At 47.9% G+C, this 25,252-nt stretch overlaps 1 protein-coding gene across 1 annotated transcript in view; it reads left to right on the plus strand.

Moving 5' to 3' along the window:
* Window positions 1-25,252, plus strand: part of PRKDC (protein kinase, DNA-activated, catalytic subunit) — a 3,158,350-nt gene that overhangs the window by 179,263 nt on the left and 2,953,835 nt on the right. The window contains exon 15 of the mRNA XM_078687323.1: window positions 5,517-5,642. Within this exon, the coding sequence (XP_078543449.1) occupies window positions 5,517-5,642 (126 nt within the window). The remainder of the gene's footprint in view (window positions 1-5,516; window positions 5,643-25,252) is intronic.

The following is a 25,252-nucleotide window of genomic DNA, read 5'->3' on the forward strand; positions in this document are numbered from 1 at the left end:
AATCGGCACCTAATCTAATTATACCCTTAGGGGTAGAGTAAAGCGATCGCACCGCTTGAATAAATTGTGACGGAAACCCCTTCCCTTCTAACACAGTCCAAAGAAATCCCCAGTCGACTCTATCGAACGCTTTTTCAGCATCAAGTAAAATAACCCCGACTGGGGATTCCTTTGCCTGTGCCCAATCTAAAAGTGTGATAACTCGTTTGACGTGATCAGTAGTGTCTCTGCATCTAATAAAACCATGTTGAATATTAGAAACTAAACTAGACATTACCTGATTGAGTCTATTTGCAAGGATTTTGGAGTAGATCTTGCTATCTGCCGTTATAAGAGATATGGGACGATATGAGCCTAGTTCTTTTGAGTCCTTATTTTTTTTTAAAAATACCACTATTATAGCGGTGGACCAGGAATCAGGTGGACTCCCTTGAAATGCTAGATTAAAAATCTTGAGAAGTTCTGGTTTCAGCATATGTCTAAATGTTCGGTAGAACTCCAGAGGTATCTGATCAAATCCCATGGCTTTACCAGCAGCAAGACTCAGAATAGCTTGCTCGATCTCTTCCCAACTTATTGGGCGGCTAAACAGATCAGTCTCCCCTGACCCTAATACTAGTTGGTTAATACTATGAAGATAATTCATTGGATTCAATGTCTTGTCTACTTCATTATTGCGGTCATTATACAATGTTTTATAGAACTCCAGAAATGCTTCTAGAATTCCTTCCCTACGTTCGTGATAGTCGCCATTCATGTCATTGACCCCCTGAATTTCATTAATGGAAGATTTCTGCCGAAGACGTTGTGCTAAGATTCTGCCGGTGCGCTCGCTATACTCATAGCGTTCGGTTTTATATTGCTTAAAGTCTGAAGCTACTTTATCGGCAATATGGGTCCGCAGACCAGAACGTTCATTTACTAGGCGCAATTGCACGTCTTCAATACCAATGTTGCCTTTACATGCGGTCGCAAAATCCAGCTCGAGTGACCTGATCTTATTTAATCTCTCCCTAAATTCTATTTGAATTTTTTTCCTCTTATAATTTGCAAAGCTGATTGTCTCCCCACGAATGATTGATTTAAAAGCGTCCCAGACCACAGGTGGGGAGGCCGTGCCATTATTTGTTAAAAAATAATTGTTAATAGTAGTCACCATAAATTGCAAATAGTCTTCATCTAATAATAGACTTCTCTGAAATGACCAAGATCTATTTGAATTCAGACGTTCCATAGGAACCTGAATCTCAGCGATCATAGGATTATGGTCTGAAATGACTTGGGGTAAAATTTCGATACTAATTGTCTCCAAGAGTTGTAACGACATGAAAAAGTAATCTAATCGGGCAAATTTCCGATGTGGGCTGGAATAAAAAGTATAGCCGGGATCTCTAGCGTACAGTTTGTGCCACACATCCGTTAATCCATTATTCAAAACCAGCTCCCTAAGGGCGCTGTATGTTCTTGGTTTATAACCCATATATCTCCTTCCTAGTTTGATGTTCCAGTCAGCCGGTAGATGAATATTTAAATCCCCACAGAATATGATGGGTTGCGTCCACAAAGCTAATTCTGTGTTGACCGTGTTAAAAACTTCAGCATCATCTACATTTGGCCCATACATACAACAAATAGTGAATCTGAGCCTACCGATGATTAACTCAGCAAGACCCCATCTACCCCATTTATCAGCTAAAGTTTTTAAACATTTCCCAGCACCCTTTCGCATACAGATCGCAATGCCTCTTTTTATACCCATCTGCTTGGAAACAAGTAGCACCTCTAGTCCCAGCCTATCCAAAAGTGCGCGCTTATCCCATGCAATATGAGTTTCTTGTATACATAATAAGTCAATGGCTAAGGTCTGCAGCATTAAACGAAACATTCCGATCTTTTTAAAATCATTGAGACCATTGATATTAATAGTGCAAATTTTCAGCTTCTTCTCCATATTGAAATGACGCAAAATAAAAGATTAGTGAAAATCAACAATATATAATCCTCACCACTGCGACTTGAATACCAATTAAACTTCCTTGCACTGAATACCTCTGCCTTACACCCCCACCACCAACCCTTGCCCCTTCCCACCCCCACCCGTAACCCCAAAACCCCTCCCCCCACCCTCCCCAACATATGAGGCATAGGAACTACCAGTTCCTAGAACGTATGGGTGCCGTGTCCCTGGACCAGAGCATCCTGACGAGAAGAAAAGGAAAGAAAGACCAGTAAAAAAAAAAATATATATATATATATAAATAAGAAAAGAGGAGGAAGAGAAAGTTTAGAAGGAAAAAGGACGGAAATAAAAGAAGCTAAACAATCCTACTGAAAAGAGAAAAGAACAGAGGAAACGGAATTGAAGCTTCCAAAAAGATTAATTAAACTAGTAGCCCTTCTAATCCTAGTGATTCTGCAATATACAATATAATAATGTAATAACCTTACATCCTAGAGAGCCTTAATTACTAATTGTAACTCAAATGGAATCCAAATACTCTTTGGCTTTGACCTCTGAGATAAAATATTTTACAGAGCCCTTGAATATAGTCTTTAACTTTGCTGGGCCTTGAAGGAAGACGGCGACCTCTTTCTTTTGGAAATTGGGAATCAGTTGTCTAAGTCGCCACCGTTGGGCCACTGTAGCTTGGCAATAGTCCGGTCGTACAAAGAACTGACAGCCAAGACCATCCGCTTTCTTATCTGGTCTCGCAGACATATAGATAGCTTCACGAGCAAGGAAGTTGTTAAATGAGACCAGAATAGCCCTGGGATAGTTTTCTTGGCCTTGTCGTGGGTTCCGTACAGTAAAGGGGAACCTATGCGCACGTTGAACTTCTCGTGACCAGTCCCAGTCTACCATTTCAGGGAAAGCATCCTTTAGTAGATTAATGATAAACCTCCGTGGGTCAGACCCTTCTTTATTTTCGGGAATTCCCAAAAAACGTAGATTACTCCTACGAGCCTGATTCTCCAAATTAGCAATCTTGTCCGACAAGTCTTCCTTTAGAGCTATGAAGTCACCAACTTCCTGCCTCTGTGCCATGCTTTCTTCTTCCAGGACTGCAATCCTGGCCTCTGCTTCGACGACTCTATCGGTAGTCTCCGAGCACATCTTAATCGCTCGGCGAACTGAATTTTTAACCTTAGCACAGGTCATCTGTGTGCGTAGATTTTCAGCTTTACTCTCCGCCCTGTGACTCATCATAGTATCATAAATCATTTTCAAAGTGATCTCCTCAGTGCCTTCACTACTTTCCTGGGCAATAACCGGATCGGAGACGGAATTAGAGTTGGCTCCCACAATGTCAGTAGCACCATTAGTAGGATCGAGTACAGGAATAGAGGGTAAGACATTAACCTCGGTAGGTGAATTAGAGGCGACTTCTTTACCCCCCAAACGCAATGACCTCTTCTTCCAGAGTTTTTTCTTTATAGTAGTGGCTGTGTTGGTATCAGGACTCGCACTGGATTCATCATCCACAGATAAACTCTCGCAGCTAAGCTCAGCCCAATCTTTATGTGCACCTGTTGCCTCATCCGAAGAAAGTTCAGACAACGAAAAGAACTTCTCCGAGGCTTCCGGATTTATATACTGTGTGGAGATCTCCGTTGCCTTCTGTGGGTCATTCTCCGCTGATGCGGATACTACTAGCGTGGGGAGGGAACAGGAGCGACTGATACCAACTCCACCAAAAACTACATCTCCCATCATGCCCTTCTTCGAAGGATTGGTCAGGTTTGGGGGATTATTTGGCAAGTTGTTATCATTTTCAGCTGTAATAACAGATTGTTCAAGCTGTATTTCGACTGTCTCTATAGTTTGCAGGTTACTTTCAGTTATTTTTTTTCTAGCCACTTGTTTCTCAAAGAGGACAGGCAGCGTCTGTGACGTGACATTTTTAGCACTAGAAGGTTCATTGTTTTTGACAGGGGGTTTATTAGTGTTCTTACCCTGTTTTATCACGGTTTTAGCAGGAGTCGGGCGTGCTACCTCCGGAGCCTCAGCCTCAGCCATTGCAAATCCCTCCACCGCGTCGTCTCTCCTATTGCTGCGGGTACTGACAGACGAGGGCAGCGGTGTCTTCTTTTTTCCTTTTCGCGAGCCGCCTCCGCCTCCGCCTCTGCCAAGGAAGACACTGCTCTGCGCCCAGAGCAAACAAAGTGTGGCGCGCCACAGCGGAGACCGCCGACTAAGCACCGAAAAGTTTAGCAACATTCGTATACTTCAGAAGGATAGTTTGTATCACATTCACGTTCACGTTCAATTCGCCGGTATACTGGCTGCAGAGCGCTTTCCCCGAGATACTTTCCACCACTCGCAGAGAGAACCTGATTATGCTCCGCATACACGGGTGACCAGGCGGAAGCGGTCAACGCCTCAAACGGCTCCGTCCTGCGTCCAGCGTCCAGCGTCTTGCAGCTCCAGGGGGAACGCCAATATGCACTAAAACGCGACCGTAGGCAATGGTACAAAGCCGAATCAATCGGAATAAGGCTCGGGGACGCTATCACGGCAGGTCATCTCAAACAGTAAGTCTATCTTTCTCCTTTCCTCCCAGATGCCTGGAACCAGGGAACGAGCTGCTCACACAGCCTTCCTCACGGCAGCCATCTTGCCTCGGATTCCTGAACTCTAATATTAACAGCGTATACACTTTTATTTGTGATAACATAAATGCCGTAGCACGCACATTGTTTAGCAAAATAAAATTTTAGATGATTTTACATTTACATGTTTTTATTAGAACCATTTGTGATGAAGATTTTTATGTCGTATGCAATTAGTCCTAGGGCCATATGCATCATCATCACCATTTGCGATTTCTAAATAGCGATTTTTAAGGAATCGCTATTTAGAAATCGCAGAATGGTATGTATGTAGGAAATCGCTTCTTTTTAGCGATTCCTTAACATTCCTAAATTGCGATTAGCAAATTGCTAATCGCAAATTTCCCATTCATTTCTATGGGCCAGGAGGCCCATAGGAATGAAGGGGAAATTTGCGATTAGCAATTTGCTAATCTCAATTTAGGAATATTTTCAAGGGTGCAGGGGTGTCACAAGAACACCCTGCTGCACCCCTGAAAATGACGTGTGGGCATATGGCGCACATACATGCCCTAAGGGCATGTATAAGCGTCATATGGCACCTTTTGATTTTAAATTAATTGCTTTTTTAAAAGAATTCGCAACTTACCACCAACTAGAAGTTGGTGGTAATTTGAGAATCCTTATGGGCATTTTTGCATTAATTTTTCTTTGATACATTGCATTTAAGGAATCGCAAAATTTGCGATTCCTTAAGTGCAATCGCAAAATAAGGAATGGCAAATTTTGCGATTCCTTATTTTGCTGCGAAAATGTTTCATACATACCATTTAGCAAATTAGCATTCGCAAAGTTTCGGCCTTTGCGATTGCTAATTTGCTTGATGCATATGGCCCCTAGTAATTGTTCAAGTTTTTTGCAGCATCCATGATCTTTTTGTTTTTTGTTGCTGTTTTTTTTTAAAGGAAGCCCACAGGAAATCGGAAGAACCTCCTGCAGCTGGAGAGGTCAGAACTGGGAAATGGAAAGTTCCCACTTACAAGGACTATGTTGAACTTTTTCGGAATCTTCTGAATTGTGACAAAATGAAGGTAATAACAAATACCAGCAGTTCATTGATTATTTTATATCATGGAAAAGTAATTTCTTAACTAATTCATTACTCGAGTTATGTTCATATTGCATTGGCTGGAACTTACTTGCTTGTAATCCACTAGTGACGACATCCACTTAAGTATGTCTGTATTTCATTGGATTTGTGTCTGCATCCCCGGTTGAAAATCTCCAAAGATAAAGCACTGTGACAACTGAGATAGGAAGAGAGTTGTTTGTGCTTGTTTGTTGCTTTGAGTTGTTAAGACCAGTCCATCAAAAGAAAAACGAAGGTTATGTGGAACTAACAGTGTCTGTGGTTAGTATTACAAATATCACTGAAGTGTTTGAGAACATGAAGGTTTGCTCTTCTGTGCCGTAAATATCAGTTTACTAGGCGCCATACGGCTCACTGGCATCTGTACCCTGTTTTTCTGCGATAAATCAGTACAGGTCTTGAGCGCTCTCAGGGCTTCGCAGACCAACTCCTCTGCTTTCGACAGTGACTAGGTTAAACATCAAATCTTGGAGTTGAAACTCTTTTGTTGTTGCAGACGGCGGATGTCTTTTTTTGGACCCATATGAGAATTACATGTAGTGTCTGGGCTTTGTCCATGATTCCATAGCCTGCGACTCATGTTTTCTGATGCGCTCAAAGACCATCTGAGAACAGAAGGCCACGTTTTTTTCTATTAAGGCGTACAGGGACACACCAAAGCATTCCCTCTCATTTCTTGTCTGGAGATTTACCTAGAGGAGATCTCCTAGAAGTCTTCTCATAAGAAACACAAACACTCCAATGGAGAGAGAAATCATCGACTTCCACAAGGGAATTGTCTGATTCATAAGACTATTCAAACTCAAGATGTCAGGCTCTTCTTCACCATCAGAGACCATTTTGATGCTGAAAAAAGATACAAGTGGATATCTTTCTGCTGTGTCTGTTGACCCCACACAGGTCAAGGCCTTCTGTCTGGCTGTGTTGGATTTGTTCAGAATGACTCTGGTACCCTTTGTGTTACTTCATTAGGGCATATCCGGTCCTGTGTGCTTGGTGACTGAAACTGCCCAGACTCTACCTTCAAAAGGCTGTGGGCTCTGCACTAAAGAACTTATTTGGGCCCCTGGCACCATCCCCATTGCTGGAGCCGCTCTTGACACTGTCCTCTGAACCGGCCTTGAAGCCATTGTAGTAGCTGTACAATTTCAGTTGGTAGAAGTTGATTAAAGCTTGTTTTGGTGATGAACCTTTAGCACAGCCTCTTGAGAGCGTTCGGAGGTTCACCACAATGGAAGAAGTGTTTGGCTCTAACGCTGAGGCCCTTGAGTGCCTCAAAGGAATTATGAATGTAGAGAATATGATGATTCTTGGGGCAAACAACCTCCTCCTTGTTTCTAATGCTAACCTTTATCAAGACCACAAAAATGCAAGTGACTTGGATAGTTACTGGAAGAGGAGTCTCCCTTACCCCTCTGGCCCACCCTCAAAAGAAGTGTATTTGTTCACTACTGTGGTACGAAAAGCAGCAGAAGGTTTAGAGTTGAGTTTGCCGTCTATGGAGGCAAAACCCAATATTCTGTCTAAAATCTTGCAACCTGCCACCACAACTCAGTCATTGCTTCCCTTCAACGAGGCATCCTGAATTGTGGTATGGTTTTGACTGTTACTGTGGTTGGGTTTAGGGGCACTTCCATTATACTATAACACCACACCTGAATGGGTTCAACTGTCGTCTGAGGAGATGTCCTGGTAATTCTCATGGACATACTCTTCGATGGCGCAATTCTGAGAGAATGTGATTCCTCACTCGAATGTTTAAAGGACTTCATACCTATGCTTCTCTCGCTAGACTTAGCCTGTCAAGCAATACAGTACCACCAGTAGTACAGAATATTTCTAGACTGTTCTAGGGCACAACAGTCCCGGCATAGACTATCTTCTCAAGAAGCCTGGACATCCCAATACATGTAATGCTGCGTTCGAGGCATGTGGGCTGCTGAATTCATATCTATAGCATAGATCGCCGCCTAGTGTTGGGTCCGGATGATTGCACATTGTTGTCCTGGAAGAGTCTTCGAAGTATCACGAGATAGGTGGCTCCTCCCCTGGACTACAGTGTGCATGGGCATCGACTCCATCCCCAGATTGTTTTTTTCCGCCATTGGGTTCGGATGTACTTTCGTTCTCTCAGTTCGGAATCGACATATTTCTCGAGGCCAAAAGGCCTTTCTTTCTCTCTTGTCGTCGGTATTGTTTGCGTTCGGTGCCCGGTTCTGTTCGGACTCGCCTTCCGAGTTCGACATTCACGGAGTCGCGTGACTCTTGGAGCTCGAGGCCCAGTCGACGCAGCAAGACCCTCGACGAAGCGACATGGAACGGAGCCCGTTCAAGAAGTGTCCCGTGTGCGGATCGAAGTACCCGCACATCGACGTCCACCCGGTGTGCAACAAGTGCCTGTCGCCGGACCACGATGAGGCCAACTGTATGGCTTGTTCCAGGTTTCGTTCGAAGAAAACGATTCGGCTTCGGCGCGTGGCGCGCATGGAGGCCCGGCAGTCGGCCCCGGCACCAGTGGACATCTTCGACCGCGATGAAGCAGACGAACACGACATTCACCTGCAGATTTCGCCTCCAGCGGAAGACGTCGCAGACGACCCTCAAGTGGATGTCGAAGACCTACCCGTAGCAGACGTCGTCGACGAGGTAGGAGACGACGATGAGGCCTATGGGGCCATGGAAGATAGCTCAGAGGACGAGCTATGCCCCGTTCGAACTCTTACTAAGGCTCAGGTCGAGGGATCGCCTATCGGCCTTACCCAAGACCTTCTCCCAAAATCCACAGCCACGCCTCCAGGCCCGACTACCGACGCTTCGGCGGAGCCGCCATTGAAGAAATCGAAACCGAAAGTGAAACCTTCGGTCTCCGAACACCCTAAAGTAGTTCAGTCGCAATCGAAACCGAAACCTTCTGATCCACCATCGACACCCTCGTCCTCCGGGGTGTCGGGACAGCCCAAGCTGAAGAAGCACGTCGACCCGGCCAAGTCGGTTAAATCCGTCCAGCCGAAGTAGCCTACGGGCGTCTAGGTGCAGCCCAAAAAGGTTGTCCAGACTCCGTCCAGCAAGGGCGTGGAGCCGAAGTCCGGATCCAGTATCGAGCCGAAGCCGAGCAAGGCCGCAGCACCGAAAGCCGCAAAGGGCGTCGAGCCGAAGACCAGCAAGGGCATCGAGCCAAAGGTTGCCCAGGGCACCGCCACAGGCACGCCTCGGACCGACCAGCCAGTCGTCGACGATCGAGTCTTCCCACGTTGCTGGACCGAGGTCGTCTGTCGTATCGGCGAAACCGTCCGCTTCATTCACGAAGCAGGTCTCGGACTCACTCAAGCGTATCAGGGACAAGGCCTTGGCAGAAGACCCCAAAACGCCTTCCGCGCCGAAACAGTCGGTCCCCACCTCCAAGTCATCGACGCCACTCCTCTTCACGTTACTGTCGAAGGTGGCACCGGAGGCATTCGCACCACGGGCGGCGCCCGAGGCGAAAACGCACAGTGCTGTGGGGTCGACGCCTACTATCCCAGCTGGGGGCTCAACGCATCGACCACCATTACTGGAGGAACGGTCGGAACGCTTCATCGATGCCGACACTGGGAAGCTTACGCTTTACAAGTGGAAAATTACGGCGACGACGCCTTTGGAGTTGTATACCATTCCTTTAAAGAGCAAAAAGCCTGCTTCTGATGCACCAGTCTTGGTCGAACCATTGACTCCTCGGACTCAAAGAGTTGCCACGCCCTCGCCAACTTATTCCGATGCCGAGGATGCTGGGGATCAAGATGACGAATACAGCTTCCCGACCCACGCTGATCCTGATGCACAACAGGACGCATGGGTGGACACAGGTGACCAGGGTGACCAGGGGGATCAGCAACCCACTCTCGACCCTCAGATATACAATATCAGAACGTCTCCCACTGAGGATTCTGCGGCATTCAATGCCTTGATTGAAAGGGCGGCTAAGAACCACGACGTTGAACTCCATGCTGACCCTGTGGAGGTGGACTTCCTCTTTGACACTTTTTCAGCAGCTGAAAAGACTGTGAAAACTCTCCCAATGCTCAAAGGGGTCCTCAAACATGCTGCGGACATTTTCAAGGAGCCCACTCGGGCAAGGGTGGTCAACCCTAGAATTGAAAAGAAATACCGACCAGCACCTGGCGATCCCACTTACATCAAGGGCCAGTTGCCATTGGACTCTCTGGTCGTTTCTAATGCCCGCTAGAGGGCGAATTCGCAGACCACGGGTGAAGCTCCTCCCCCGGACAAAGAGTCAAAAGTGCTAGAGGCATCGGGAAAGAGAGTAGCAGCTCAGGCGGCCAATATATGGCGTATCTCTAACACGCAGGCACTCTTGGCACGCTACGACAGGGCACACTACGACACACTAGAGACCCTGTTGCAACATCTCCCAGACCAATATAAGGAGGCTGCGGAGATACTTATCCAAGAAGGGAAGCTCATCTCCAACGCTTCTATAAAGTGTGCACTGGACGTTGCCGATACTGCAGCCAGGGCGATTAACACCAGTGTGATGTTAAGGCGACAGGCGTGGCTCAGAATCTCTGGATTTAAGCCTGAGATCCAAACTACCATCCTCAACCAGCCAGTTAACCCTGAGAGATTATTTGGTCCTGAGGTGGATACCACCTTGGAAAAATAAAAAAGGATACCGAGACTGCCAAGTCCATGGGCGCTCTCCAATCCCAACAGTTTCGGGGGAGCACTTTTCGTCGCTCAGGCAATAGGGGTGTTTCCAGAGGCCAAATGTCCCAGCAAGCACAGTTCAATAAAGGTGGTGCGCAATCCTCATACACCAAACAAAATAGAGGAGGTTATCGGGGCAACAACGTCAAGGGCAACAACAACTCCCGTTCCTCCGCCTCCAACAAACAGTGACGTCCTGTCACTGCCCCCTGACCATCCCACACCTGTCGGGGGGGAGACCAGCAGTTCCTGCCAGTCTGGAAAACCATCACCACAGACAGGTGGGTCAGGAAACTTATCCAGTACGGTTATTGTTTGGAGCTCACATCCACTCCACCCAACATACCACCAAAACACCGTCCTATGTCCACAGAGCATTTGCACTTATTGCAGCAGGAGGTTCTCGTCATGCTGCAAAAGGGCGCTATAGAGCTCGTGCCAGTGGAGGAGGAAGGCACAGGGGTATACTCCCTGTACTTCTTAATCCCAAAGAAAGACGGGTCCCTCAGACCTATTCTAGACCTCAGGCCCCTAAACCAGTACATTCTCTCAGAACACTTCCACATGCTAACGCTGCAGCAGGTTCTTCCGCTCCTCAATCAGGGAGACTTCCTCGCAACCTTGGACCTCAAGGATGCTTACTTCCACATTCCACTCCATCCATCACACAAAAAATACCTCAGATTCACCATTCAAAATCGGCATTATCAATTCAAGGTCCTCCCTTTCGGAGTGACCACGGCCCCCAGGGTGTTCACCAAATGTCTGGCGACAGTGGCGGCGCACCTCAGGAGACAACACATCCATGTCTACCCTTATCTGGACGACTGGCTGGTTCAGGCGAAGTCGGCCCAGCAGTGCGCCGCCGACATGTCCCACACCATTCACCTTCTTCACAGTCTGGGGTTCTCCCTGAACTATCCAAAGTCGCACCTTCAGCCAGCCCATGTGCGGCAATATCTAGGTGCGACAATCAATACTCTGGCAGCCACGGCTCAGCCAACTTCAGCGCGGATCACCAACATCCAGTCGCTAATCCAACAGTTCCAACCGCAACACTTGCTTCCTGCGAGAGTGTTCATGCAGTTGATAGGCATGATGGCCTCCTGCATTTTCATAGTCCCGCACGCGAGGTTACATATGCGTCCGCTCCAGGAATGCTTAGCGCATCAGTGGAATCAGGCTCAGGGACAATTGAAAGACCTAGTGTTCGTCACCGGTCAGGCATACACCTCTCTGCATTGGTGGAATCCACACAACCTTTGCAAGGGCCGACCGTTCCAAGAGCCTGTCCCACAAATCATCCTAACAGCGGACGCGTCTCTCCAGGGATGGGGAGCTCATGTACTCCACTACACAGTGCAGGGACTATGGACAATACAGCAAAAGATTCACATCAACTACCTAGAACTGATGGCAATCTTCATGGCATTGAAGGCATTCAAAGTACATCTGTGCAACAAGGTCATGTTGATCCGGACGGACAACATGACAGCCATGTACTACATCCAGAAGCAGGGAGGTACACACTCTCTACAGTTGTCTCATCTGGCTCAGAGCATGTGGAAGTGGGCCATTCAAAGGAACATCTTCCTCATGGCGGAACACCTCCCAGGCACGGACAATCAGATGGCGGACCTGCTCAGCAGGTACAGCCACCAGATGCACGAGTGGGAGATACATCCATCAGTACTCCGCCCGTACTTCCAGAAGTGGGGTCATCCACAGATAGACCTGTTCGCCACAAGGGAAAACGCAAAATGCCAAAGTTTTGCCGCCAGGTTCCCTCACCCACAGTCGCAAGGCAATGCGATATGGATGAACTGGTCAGGCAGATTTGCGTACGCTTTTCCCCCAGCACCTCTCATACCGCTGGTGGCAAGAAAGCTAAAGCAACACTCAATGACTCTCATCCTGGTTGCTCCAACGTGGGCACGCCAGCCATGGTACACCACGTTTCTGGAACTCTCCGTGGTACCGCATCAAAGGCTACACCTCACACCCAAGCTTTTGACGCAGAGCCATGGCGACATTCAGCACCCAGATCCGCAACAGCTCTACCTGGCGATCTGGCTCCTGAGGTCTTAGAGTTTGGCTACCTTGACTTGCCCCCTGAATGCATGGATATCATACGGGAGGCAAGAAAGCCCACCACCAGAGCCTGCTATGCCGCAAAATGGAAGCGGTTTGTCATTTACTGTGCAACTCACAACATCAACCCGCTAGATGTATCCACTCCCAACATCATCTGCTATTTGTTACATCTTTACAAATGCAATCTAGCATACGCTTCCATCAGGATACACTTATCCGCCATAGCGGCTTATCTCCAGAACAGGCAGCATCTCTCCGTCTTCAGAGTGCCTGCCATTAAAGCCTTCCTAGAAGGCCTGAAGCGGGTCATCCCTCCCAGGACCCCGCCGGCTCCTGTATGGAACCTCAATGTGGTCCTCACCAGGTTGATGGGCCCACCTTTTGAGCCTCTACATTCATGTGAGATTCAGTTCTTGACATGGAAAGTGGCTTTTCTCATTGCCATTACGTCTCTACGACGTGTTAGTGAGCTACAGGCGCTCACTGTACCAGAGCCATTCATTCAAATTCACTCCAACAGGGTGGTGCTGCGCACTAACCCTAAATTTCTTCCTAAAGTGGTTTCGCAGTTCCATGTTAATCAGACCATTGAACTGCCTGCATTCTTTCAAAACCCAGAAACAGTTGCCAAAAGAATGCTCCACACTCTTGATGTCAAACGAGCCTTGATGTACTACATCGATAGGACCAAAGACTTTAGGAAAACACAACAACTCTTTGTTGCCTTCTCAGCCCAGCACAAAGGCAACCCCATTTCCAAAGCGGGTATAGCCAGGTGGATCGTTAAGTGCATTCAGATTTGCTATCACAAGGCTAAGCGCACTTTAACGGTCCCTCCAAGAGCCCACTCCACCCGAAAGTTGGGGGCCTCTATGGCTTTCCTTGGTAATATCCCTTTGGAAGATATTTGTAGAGCAGCCACATGGTCTACACCACACACATTTACTAAACATTACTGTGTAGACGTGCACTCCAAGCAGCAGGCAGCTGTAGGGCAGGCTGTTCTTAAAACGCTTTTTCAGACTTCTGCAGCTGGCACAGGCGGCCGCCGTTAATGGAGGGACTGCTATTTATTCTATGCTATAGATATGAATTCAGCAGCCCACATGCCTCAAACTGAATATGCTACTTACCAGTATGCATCTGTTCTTGGCATGTAGGGCTGCTGACATTCATATCGCCTGCCCTCCTCCCCGGCGCCTGTAGCGGCTGCAGACTTTTTAACACTTACTCTTAGCATGGCCATCGCTTACACTATTACACTCCATCTTTGCCACAATGGCTAAAAACAATCTGGGGATGGAGTCGATGCCCATGCGCACTGTAGTCCAGGGGAGGAGCCACCTATCTCGTGATACTTCGAAGACTCTTCTAGGACAACAATGTGCAATCATCCGGACCCAACACTAGGCGGCGATCTATGCTATAGATATGAATGTCAGCAGCCCTACATGCCAAGAACAGATGCATACTGGTAAGTAGCATATTCATTTTAGGTAAGGGGTGATCTAGGGGATGACAGCCACAACAGATCCACTCTCCGCCACCTTTGCTGGCTCTGATGTCTCAAATCCTGTATAAATACCCCCTCCCCCCCCCCACACTCCCCCCCTTGCGCCACCATCTTCTTCTGGTCCGGGTGAAGGCTCTCCCACTTTTCCGCTAATAGTGAGAGGATGAAGATGAATGACTGGTCATCCAGCCAATATGCTCTCCTTCCACCAGGAAATGCTTTGTGGCACCTACTCAGTTTTGGAGGGGATTCTCCGTGACCTGTTGAACAAATGGACCATAAAGCTTGTGCCTCTAGAAGAAAGGGGCATATGATTCTAATCCACTTACCTCATGGTTCCCAAGAAAGATGGAGATCTGAGACCCGTCCTAAATCTCTGCTTTCTGAAATTGTGTGTTTGAAGTACAAGTTCAAGATGCTGTTCCTCAGCCAAGTCTTGCTGATATTGGGTTCAATGGAGTGGATGGCGTCCCTTGATATCCAGGATGCCACCTTCCATCCCCCAATTCTTCCTTTCACAGGCTTTACCTGAGGATCACCTTGGGATGGCAGCCCTATCAGTTGACAGCTTTTTTTTGGGGGGGGGGGGGGGTCTGTTGATCGGACCTAGTGTTTTCACAAACGTACTGGTGGTGTGACGTCTTCCCTGCAAAGTCAGGAGTCCATATTTATTTCATTTTTTGGATGACTGGCTGGTGGTAGTGGAGCATGATGATTCTGCTCCACGATTTGGGCTTTACCATCTACCCCAAAGTCCCAACTCACTCCAACACAGAGGTTAACTTTCATGCCAGTAGTGCTCTACGCAACCCACTTGAAGACTTTTCCTCCTCAGAGCATTACGTGTATTCAGAAGGGGATTCTCAAATTCTATATGTTTTACATTTGCTTGGCCTTATGCATCCTGCTGGTGCAGCACACAAGATGGCAAGAAGGACCCTCTAATGGTAGGTGCCTGTAATGGCAGTGTCTCAAACCCCATTGGATCCTTTCTGCTTGGTTGCAAATCCTGCCTCAGTTCACCTGGATATGCACTAGTAAATAAACTCCCCTTACCTAAAAATAAGTAATTCCTTAAGTACTCTGAAGAGGCAAAAGACCTTGGTCACGGATGCCTCCTTGCTGAGCTGGAGTGCCCAATTGGGTGACATAATGACGAGAGGCCTTTGGACCATTCCAGAGCAGTGACTGCATACAAATGCATGCAAATGTTCTAGAGCTACAGGCTGTCCTTTGTGCCATTAAGGCATTTCTCCTTTTATCTCAGGGAGCACCATTAAGATTCATTTGGACAACACCACTGTCCCTTATAATAGTCCTACACCCTGTGCTGAGAGGTGAGTCGCCCCTGACAGAGGCTGCAAAAATAGGAACTTTTCTCTGTTGTCCCTCATCTAGCCAGTTCCCTCAACAAGTGCACCAGTGCTCTGTCGTCTCTCATTAGGGGACCATGAGTGGGAACGACAGTCTGGAGTGACAGCAATGCGTTTGGTGTTCATGTGTAGATTGGAGAACTTAAGGCTGTCTCAGTTCACCTTTCATAATTTCTTTTACCCAAATAACTTAGTTCTTCATTCCCACCCATTCCACCTTTTACATGTGGTCTCTGCCCTGCTATCCTTCTCCCCTCTTCATCACCCCAGCAGATAGGAGGAGGAGGGCTGCATAGACTGGGAATGAGACATGCATTGATTGTACTAGACAGAATGGAGTGGATGATCAGCTCTTGGTCGGTTTTGCAGGAGCCAAGAAGGACAAGGTGGTGACTTTTGCCTGACAGTGTTGCATTACTCCGTTTGCATCACCAGTGCTACTCATTCCCAGCTCCCACAGAAATATTGCCTCAGGACTCATTCTTAAGGTACTTAATGTGCGGGAAGATGTGCCAATCGGAAGCAAATTTACCTTCAGTGTTGTTTCTGTGACTACATAATCTTCAGAGAGATTTCTCAACACCCTTTTTCCTCACTGGGGAGCTTATACTATGATCATTATGATTACAAGCTTGTATTGTGTGTGCTATTCCTTGCTGTCAAGGCTCTCTTGGTTCCTCTCCACAGGCCTCGAGTGGGGAAAAATATTCAGGAACTGACATCAGCTCTCCATTGCCTTCTAATATTCCTCTATGAAGTCAAGTCCGGAACGGAGTTGTGGCTGGACCCAACTGGCAGCGCTAGTGAGTCAATGCTGGTAAAAGGTTTTCTTGGCCAATCTAAAGCCTGTAAGGAGTATTCATAAGATGAAGAATTTGCAGGAAGACTATACATTCACCAGAAATATTGTCACAAAAGGTGACAAACATTTTCTTCTTCCTCAGTCTTTATTTTGTACATGGTTCCCAAGCAGGGTAGCAAACCTTCCACTGCAGATGTGAACTAATAACCTGCTCTCAGGCACCAGCTTGTATCTAGAACTTGAGCAGATGGCATCAAAGCAACAACTAGCCATCCAGGTGATGTGCTGAACTTGTGTATTTGGAGGGCATCAGTTAACATCCAAGTACATCTCTTTATCCTGTGCGATAGTGATGGCAATCCAAAATACTACCAATGTCACAGAAACCAGGACGATTAGATGCATCCCATGAAATGGATTTTAATTTTCTCCCCAGCGGGACTGTAACTCTTATCAGCTTACAGGGATGAACAAAAAGCTTGTTTCCGGTCCAGGGAAGACATGTCTTGGCAGTTCGGGCTGGACTGTTCCCATGAGGCACAGGGTCAGACTGATTTGCATATGGCCATGTCTGAACTGGGGTGGTGGAGTGAGCTAAAGAATGGTGATGGATTAAACCCAGATCAGTTGACTGGGGGTGAGTCTTTGATTTGCTCAAACGCTCCGTCCATCATCCCCTTTGGTATCGCTTTGTTCGCCCTAAGTTGGCAGGGTATGCCCAGACGTGGGTCCCTTGTTCACTTGGCCACTGGATTCAAGATAGCCTGGCTCATGAGGATTATGAATCCGAAACCGGTCTCGGGATGCTTTTTTCCGGTCCAGGGAAGACATGTCTTGGCAGTTCGGGCTGGACTGTTCCCATGAGGCAAAGGGTCAGACTAATTTGCATATGGCCATGTCTGAACTGGGGTGGTGGAGTGAGCTAAAGAATGGTGATGGATTAAACCCAGATCAGTTGACTTGGGTGAGTGTTTGATTTGCTCAAACGCTCCGTCCATCATCCCCTTTGGTATGAACAAAAAGCTTACCTATTTAATGTGCGTTCAGATGGCTAAACCCTTGGCCGTTGCAAAGTATGCTTCTTGTAAGCTGTCCTGCTAGAATAGGATTATGCCAGCTAGGTTAAACTCAAAATTCTATTCTCTGCTAATTTGAGCTTGTATGTGTCCCATCCAGATCCTCAAACACTAAGCTACATTGGTCTCTGCAGGATGCATGGGCAGTATCTGCATTAGTAAGTGCCATACTAGATCCAAACCTTCAGCACCCAGGTTTACTGACGACCTCAAAAGGTTGCGACAGGTGTGTCGGCAAAAAGAACATAAATGGTAGTTGCATTGAGACCCTACTGAGAAAATGAGTTATTATGGAGATCTTTTACAACAGTATGAACGGGCTATTGTTCAGCCCAAATCCATCTTTTACACAGATACATTTGGAAAGGCAGGCAAATCCTCTAAAGAACTCTTCAAATTGGTTAAAGAACGATCTCAGCATTCCATTTTGGGACTCTTCACAAGCTTTCTGTGATAGAGAGGCCATCTATTTCAGAGATAAAATTATGAAGATTTTCTCTGATTTTCCCTCCCCCATGGAATTTAGTTTTTTCAGTGGAATTATTGGCCACGTCTATTGAGTCATCCATGCTCTCGGTCTTTCCTCGTATATCTGAGCAGAAAACTAAGGAACTTCTTATGAGCCTTAAATTAGGGACTTCATCAGTCTTAAAATAGTGCAGTTGGCCCCAGATTGTATTGCCAACACTCTCCAGAGAGTAATTAACCATACTTTTGATCCCAGGATCTTCCCTCAACTCTGGAAGAAAGCCACTGTAATTCCTATTTGAAAAAACAACTAATATTGACCCTAGAGATATGAGGAATTTACGGCCTATCTTGCTGTTTCCCACACCTGCACAAATCCTAGAGAAATACCTTAACCAGGAAATAATAATGTTTATTGATACCTGTGACATTTTAAATTCCTCACAGGAGTGACCTGTGAGACAGCGCTTGGCCCGCCACTGATCGCATTGCGGGCCAAGATGACCAGGGTGGGGCGGCTATCCTTGTGCTGCTGAATCTGTCAGCCTGTATCACATGAGCGCCGGGTACACGTCTCCATGAGTCAGGTGTTAGGTGAGAAATCCTTTAATCTCCTCTATTCCTTTCTCATCAACAGGGTGCAAGTGGTCAGATGTTGTCGCTTTAAAGCAAAGACTTTAGTCTTCCTTGCAGGGTCTCTCTGCAGTCCTCGCTAAGCCCCACTCTTTTCAATCTGCGTGTCGCCCCACATGCCGCGCTAATACGTTAGTGCAGCTTTCAAGCACTTCCTTGTGCGGATGACACGCAGATTATAGTATCGATCTTCGACGACCTGCCCATAGTGGCCATAAGATTTAATCTCTGCATGAGCAGAATAAACATCTACAAGAAGGAAAATGTCCTTAAACTGAAAATGGAGAAAACTGGGGTGCTGGTGTTAAGGGGGCAAGAGTCCATCTGGCCTGGCAGCTAGTGACCAGAGAAATGCTATTACCCTCTCAAGTTAAATCGGCTAAAAATCTTGGGGTGGTGTTTGATACCCTTTTGAATTGCAGGCCATTCAGACCACTAGCACCTGTTTCTATATTTTTGCACCCGTTTTTATATTTATTTATTTTAAATCTTTATTAACATGAAGGCATAAGGTACATACACAATACTGTATTCAAAGTTCAATCACGGTGGGTGCGCAGTTACGTATCGGTAGAACAATATAATTAATGAGCATATTGATGTACGTTAATTGCAGTCTCAAAAGTAACACGTATGAATGCTATCAGTTGTCCTTAATACAATTCTCTGAGGCATAATGTCGCTGTCTCACTTTGTATACGGTACACCATTCTAACCTTCAAAACACATTTACTAAGTTGCGGAAAAGGTATTGAAGAAAAAGAAAAGAAAACCCAACTATTGTCATCACTTTCCTGTCATGCTTCATACGCCCATAGCCAACCCTCAGTCACCCTGCTTGTTATCAATGTGGTTTATAATAGTGCTGTAGCAACGCTGCATTTCGTAGTACATATTAACCTTGCAACCAATCACCCACTTCCTCACTCCTCCTCCCCTTCAGAGTCTAGGTTCTCGTCTTCTGGCAAGGGTTCGCAGATGTCCCCTCTATAGATATTCCATGGCGCCCAGACCTTGTTCCACTTACGGGGGCAAGCCCGAAGCACATACACTGCCCTTTCCGTCACCATCAGCATGTCCATATTTTTAGTCCATCTAGCCGCTGTAGGCAGTTCCGGAGCACCCCACTTCTGCGCAATGTCTCGTTTAGCCACTGTCATGGCTAGTGTGGCCCATATCAGTCCATATCTGTCCAGATCATTAGGGTCCCAGATGTTCAACAGGCATTTGCGGGGTTCAGGCAGAATAGAGATCTTAAGGGCTTGGGAGACAGTGCGCACAATTTGCCTCCAGAATTCTTGTATCTTGGGGCAGTCCCATAATGTGTGAAATAGTGTCCCCTCCTCCCCGCATCCTCTAAGACAGAAGGGTTGTGGTGCCCTTTGTATTCTGTGAAGAAGTGTCCTAGTGTAGTAGATGCGGTGCAGAATTTTGAGTTGCACTAATCTGAATTTTGTCGAAATGCCTACTTCTCTCGGGGATGCAAGCGCTTCGTTCCATTCTGACTCGTCTACCTGTCCTATCTCCCCCATCCATTTCTCTTTAAGTTTCAGTGTGGGGTCTTTCAGATTATTAACCAGTTTTTTATATGTGAGAGAAGTTGCACTTTGTGGCATAAAGTCCGTCAACGTTTTTATATTTTTAATACTCTTACTTTGTTTAAAAAAAACTAAAAAGTTGGCTTTGTTCATCGTAAATCTTCTGTGGTTGAGCCCTGTTTCTGGTATAGCGCTTAGATTTCCTCTGGTTTAATGCACTTTATAAATTTATTTTTCATTTTATGCAAAGGGATAGGGGGGGAACCAGTACCTGTAAGGTACTTTTGTCAGCGATTATCCAGATTGTAAGACTATCAGCATGGTAATCCAGACAGGGGTATTCCATTCCATCATATATGCAGTTACACAACATATTTTCACAATACTCTGGAGGGGTGGGTGACCGGGTCCCACTTATAATTTGTGCAGATTTCAAACACTGGGGTCCAGGATCAGCCTCTCCATCAGAAGCACTGGTGAAAAGGTCCTAATCACGTTGTGCTGCTACCAACTACATGTTACATGTCAGCCTCGCTTTAGTGAGGGTTGTTTCCTCTACTAGTGGCAGTGGTGCTCCTGCTCTTTACCCACCAGGATCTAGCCATACACTGCAGGGAAACACCCAGAACACACCTCAATGTGCAACAGGAGGATCCCTGAGCAGAACACGGTTCAGAGTTAGAAAGCTAAAAATGTATGCAAGGTCACCAGAGTGCGGAGTCCGGTAATCCCCACCGGAGAGGGACTCCATAAAAAAGATACATTGATCTTGAGTTCTCCATACATCTCTTCAGCGTGTTTTTAGGTTTCGCCCTGGCCGTAGCACTGCGTAAGCAGTGCTCCGCCCAGGGTGAAATCTTATGTCCTACATATGGGGCTTTGGTCCCGCCTCTGTCTTCCATTGGCTAGCTCCATAAATAGAGGCTAGCCATTGGAAGAGATTGGCTGTCAGTCATTCTTTCCCCGTCGGAACGCGATTCGGGGGCGTTTCTCGGTCTTTTTTTAAGTCCCGCCCCCCTTGTTGCCGTGTGTCCCGGGCCGCACTGTGATTGGCTGCCTCCTGCCGGCCCGGGACACCCCCGTGACGTCATTCCCGGGCCGCGCTGTGATTGGCTGCTGGCCCGGGACACCCCGTGACGTCATTCCCCGGGCCGCGCTGTGATTGGCTGCCGGCCCGGGACACCTCAATTCCATGACGGCGATAGCAAGTTCCTTCCTTCATCATAACTCTCTTTATTGTGTTAATGCCTTCTAATAAAGTTGGGCTGTCTTATAATTACTCTACAAAGGATCTGGCCGCGAAGAAATGTAAAATAAGTTTCTAATCCGAACATTACTTCCATTTCAAGGGGGTAATACAAGCAAGGAATGTGGGTCTTTCCATCGCTTACGTTGGGGGGGAAAATGCTATATAATTTGAGCGCAGTTTGCCCGTCATACTCCTTGTTCACCCTGTAGTCTTCGCTATTTTTTCGTGCTTTCTTCTTTCGATCTTCCTCACAGACAGAAAAAGGTCCCATGCCCGTGTTTTGTTCCTTTAGCCGTTATTCGTTTCCCTCTTGTTTCAGTGTCGAGAGGGATGCAAAATTGTTTTTGTGATGTGAAAATTACATTGGCGAAGGTTGGGCGGCAGAGCGATACTTTACAACTGTTATTATTTGACTTTGCTCTGGAGGTTCCTTGCCTCCTAAAATTACAAACATCATCCGTCCTTTTCTCAGCGCCTAAAGTACACGGTGTCAGCTGGAGGGAAAGAATGAGTTGTGAGGCGCGCAGAAGTGTTGCCTGGAGAGTGCGCCCGCTGAGAGCGGAGACAATTTGGAAACCGCAATCCCTGTGCCTTGATTGAAATGATTATTTTCTCTGTGCTTTAGGGGAGAGCGAAAGGATAGGAATGTTTGCTCCTAATGGGAATGCCCTTGAAAGAAGAACTAGGTGCAATTGGGGGGAGAGAGGGGAGGCGAGGGGTGTGTGAAAAATATAGATATGGCATTGCTGGGATTCGAGGTCCTCCCTCTCTCCCCAAGCCCCATAGAGCAGGAGACAAGGAGAGTGCATTGTCACCGCCGCCATCTTTTGCCCCCCGGATTTGTGAAAACAAAAAAAAATGCATAGCAAGGGGTTGGCTTTTAGGCGCTAGTTTGCACTGTTACCGTCACCTTTCAACAGGCCGACAAGTGGGAGAGTGCCACTTAGCATCAGCCAGCAGGTGCCAAAAAAAATAACAATAATGTATTTTAGCGATGAGTCAAATCTTAGTTTTTGCACTTGTCTCTGCAGGTGTCAGAGCAAATATGCACTACAGTCTTGCAGTGTTTTCTAAGGTAGTTCCTGGCGAATTAGTACCAGTTGCCATTTCTGTTACACATAACAGATACCTCCTTAATACGAAGGGAAGGAACGTACAACAGCTTTAATCAAACATTTAGAATAATGAAAGGATACGTAGTGCAGAGTCCCTAGTCCCGGCCTATCTTCCACGCATCATCGGCGTGCAGCGCGGTCTATACACAGGAGCGCCCAATGTGCACCGATCCGTGAAAAGATCCATCTCTGCCACTTGTTCACACCGCACTGTCTCTGGCTGTATCTTTGCTGCCTTGCTTCTTTCTAATCTCCATGCTGCAGGTCTTTTGTTTTCTTTCTTTGATGTGTTATCTTCACCTCCTGTATTGGGGAGCTGTTTTTGCTGTCGATGCTGCGAAACCCTATTAATCGACTAACTGTTAATGGTGGAGCCCTGGACCTAAACCATACTGCCCGAGCTTGTTCAGTCGTCTAATAAGACAGGGGACCGGCTCCCAGCTTCTCTCCCCTTCTGTGGCCCCAGCTTCTCTCCCCTTCTGTGGCCACCAGCTTCTCTCCCCTTCTGTGGCCGCCCCAGCTTCTCTCCCCTTCTGTGGCCACCAGCTTCTCTCCCCTTCTGTGGCCACCAGCTTCTCTCCCCTTCTGTGGCCACCAGCTTCTCTCCCCTTCTGTGGCCACCAGCTTCTCTCCCCTTCTGTAGCCCCAGCTTCTCTCCCCTTCTGTGGCCCCCAGCTTCTCTCCCCTTCTGTGGCCCCCAGTTTCTCTCCCCTTCTGTGGCCCCCAGCTTCTCTCCCCTTCTGTGGACCCCATCTTCTCTCCCCTTCTGTGGACCCCATCTTCTCTCCCCTTCTGTGGACCCCATCTTCTCTCCCCTTCTGTGGCCCCCAGCTTCTCTCCCCTTCTGTGGCCCCCAGCTTCTCTCCCCTTCTGTGGCCCCCAGCTTCTCTCCCCTTCGGTGGCCCCAGCTTCTCTCCCCTTCTGTGGCCCCCAGCTTCTCTCCCCTTCTGTGGCCCCCAGCTTCTCTCCCCTTCTATGGCCCCAGCTTCTCTCCCCTTCTGTGGCCTCAGCTTCTCTCCCCTTCGGTGGCCTCAGCTTCTCTCCCCTTCGGTGGCCTCAGCTTCTCTCCCCTTCGGTGGCCTCAGCTTCTCTCCCCTTCTGTGGCCCCAGCTTCTCTCCCCTTCTGTGGCCCCAGCTTCTCTCCCCTTCGGTGGCCCCAGCTTCTCTCCCCTTCGGTGGCCCCAGCTTCTCTCCCCTTCTGTGGCCTCAGCTTCTCTCCCCTTCGGTGGCCTCAGCTTCTCTCCCCTTCTGTGGCCCCAGCTTCTCTCCCCTTCGGTGGCCCCAGCTTCTCTCCCCTTCTGTGGCCCCAGCTTCTCTCCTTCTGTGTCCACCAGCTTCTCTCCCCTTCTGTGGCCCAAGCTTCTCTCTCCCCTTCTGTGGCCCCAGCTTCTCTCTCCTTCTGTGGCCCCAGCTTCTCTCCTTCTGTGGCCCTAGCTTCTCTCCCCTTCTGTACCTCCTCGGACCTCTGGCTTCACTTCAGGGCCACCTCCCCATAGCTAACCCTCCGAAACCTGCCAAGTATCAGGTCATCTCTGTTGGAAACGGGATCCCCGGCTGGCCAGGGCTTTCGCCAAAGTCAGTCAGAGACCACCACACCCAAGTCAGGGCAAGGGAGTTACACGCCAAGATAACCCCTACTCACCCTCTAGGTAACGTGGCGCGAGCAGCAAGGCTAAACTTGGAGGCGATGTAGGTTAAGTATTTGCGCACGCACCCCAGCAACAACAACCAAAGGCCCACCACAAAGGAAACTCCACACAAGGTTATGTAAAAATAGCCTTTGTATTATAATAAATATACATCAGATAAAACACACATCTTGTTACACTGTGCCAACAGGCACGGGCGGAATTTACAAGGGATATTGTACAGGACAGGGCCACCTGGACCACTGTCAGGGGTATCAGCACTTTTAGAACTGTGTAGAAATAAAAATCACTGTAGCACACAATATGAAAATAGAGCACACAACCAGTAATCACTGGTAACAGGACCTCACTAGCACCACCTGTACTAGGGAGAAAACAACCACCTATGTATTACAATACCTGTAGGGGTGTAAGAGGAAAACACATGATGCAATGCATAACATTCATTCAGAGGTGTAAAGGCACATGACGCATAAAAACACATTCAGAGGTGCAGGGGAAGGAAACACATGATGCAGAACCTACATTCAGCGGTGTACAAGCAAAGCACATGACGCATAAAAACACATTCAGAGGTGCAGCACAAGAGAACACATGATGAATAAACTACCCATTCCGAGGTGTATAGAAAGTACAATTGCGCCAGACTCACGTAAGTCACCACCTGTGACTGTCCCTAGGCCCTCTGGCCTTGTTGGGGCTAGGACGCCCTGTGTCCCAAGTGTCAGGGTCCTAAACGTGGCAGTTGCCCACAAAGTGCTGGGCAACTGGTGCAGGGAAAGTTTGGGCAATGTTGGAGCCTCTCTGGCTCAAGAACCACCACTGTGGCACTGCGGGGCCTCTCTGGGCTCTGGGCAAGAAAATGGCACCCTCAGAACCTCTCTGGGCTCTCAGACACGAAGGGGCCCTCGAGCCTCTCTCAGGGCTCGCAAAGCAAAAGGGCTGGAGCCTCTCTGGGCTCCAGAACGAGGGAATGGCACTCTCAGAGCCTCGCTGGGCTCACAGACACATGTGGGCACGTTGGAGTCCCTCCTCGGGGGACTCTGCAACCAAGGGGGGGCTGGGAGCCTCGCAGGCTCACGAACGGAATGGCCCCTCAGACTCTCGGGGCTCTTGAAACGACTGTGGGGGCAAGAGCCTCTCGGGCTCGAGATACGCAGATTGCCCCCAGGAGCCTTTCAGGCTCAAGTACCAAATTCGGCCGTCTCTGGAGCCTCTCCGGGCTCAACAACACAGGTGCCCCCGTGGGCCTCGCATCCCAACTAGGGCGCCTCGAGCCTCTCGTGGGCTCAGACACCAATGGGGGCGCTCTCGAGCCTCTCGTGGGCTCAGGCAAC

The sequence above is a fragment of the Lissotriton helveticus genome, chromosome 4_1 (genome assembly GCF_964261635.1).
Source record: "Lissotriton helveticus chromosome 4_1, aLisHel1.1, whole genome shotgun sequence".
NCBI lineage: Eukaryota > Metazoa > Chordata > Amphibia > Caudata > Salamandridae > Lissotriton > Lissotriton helveticus.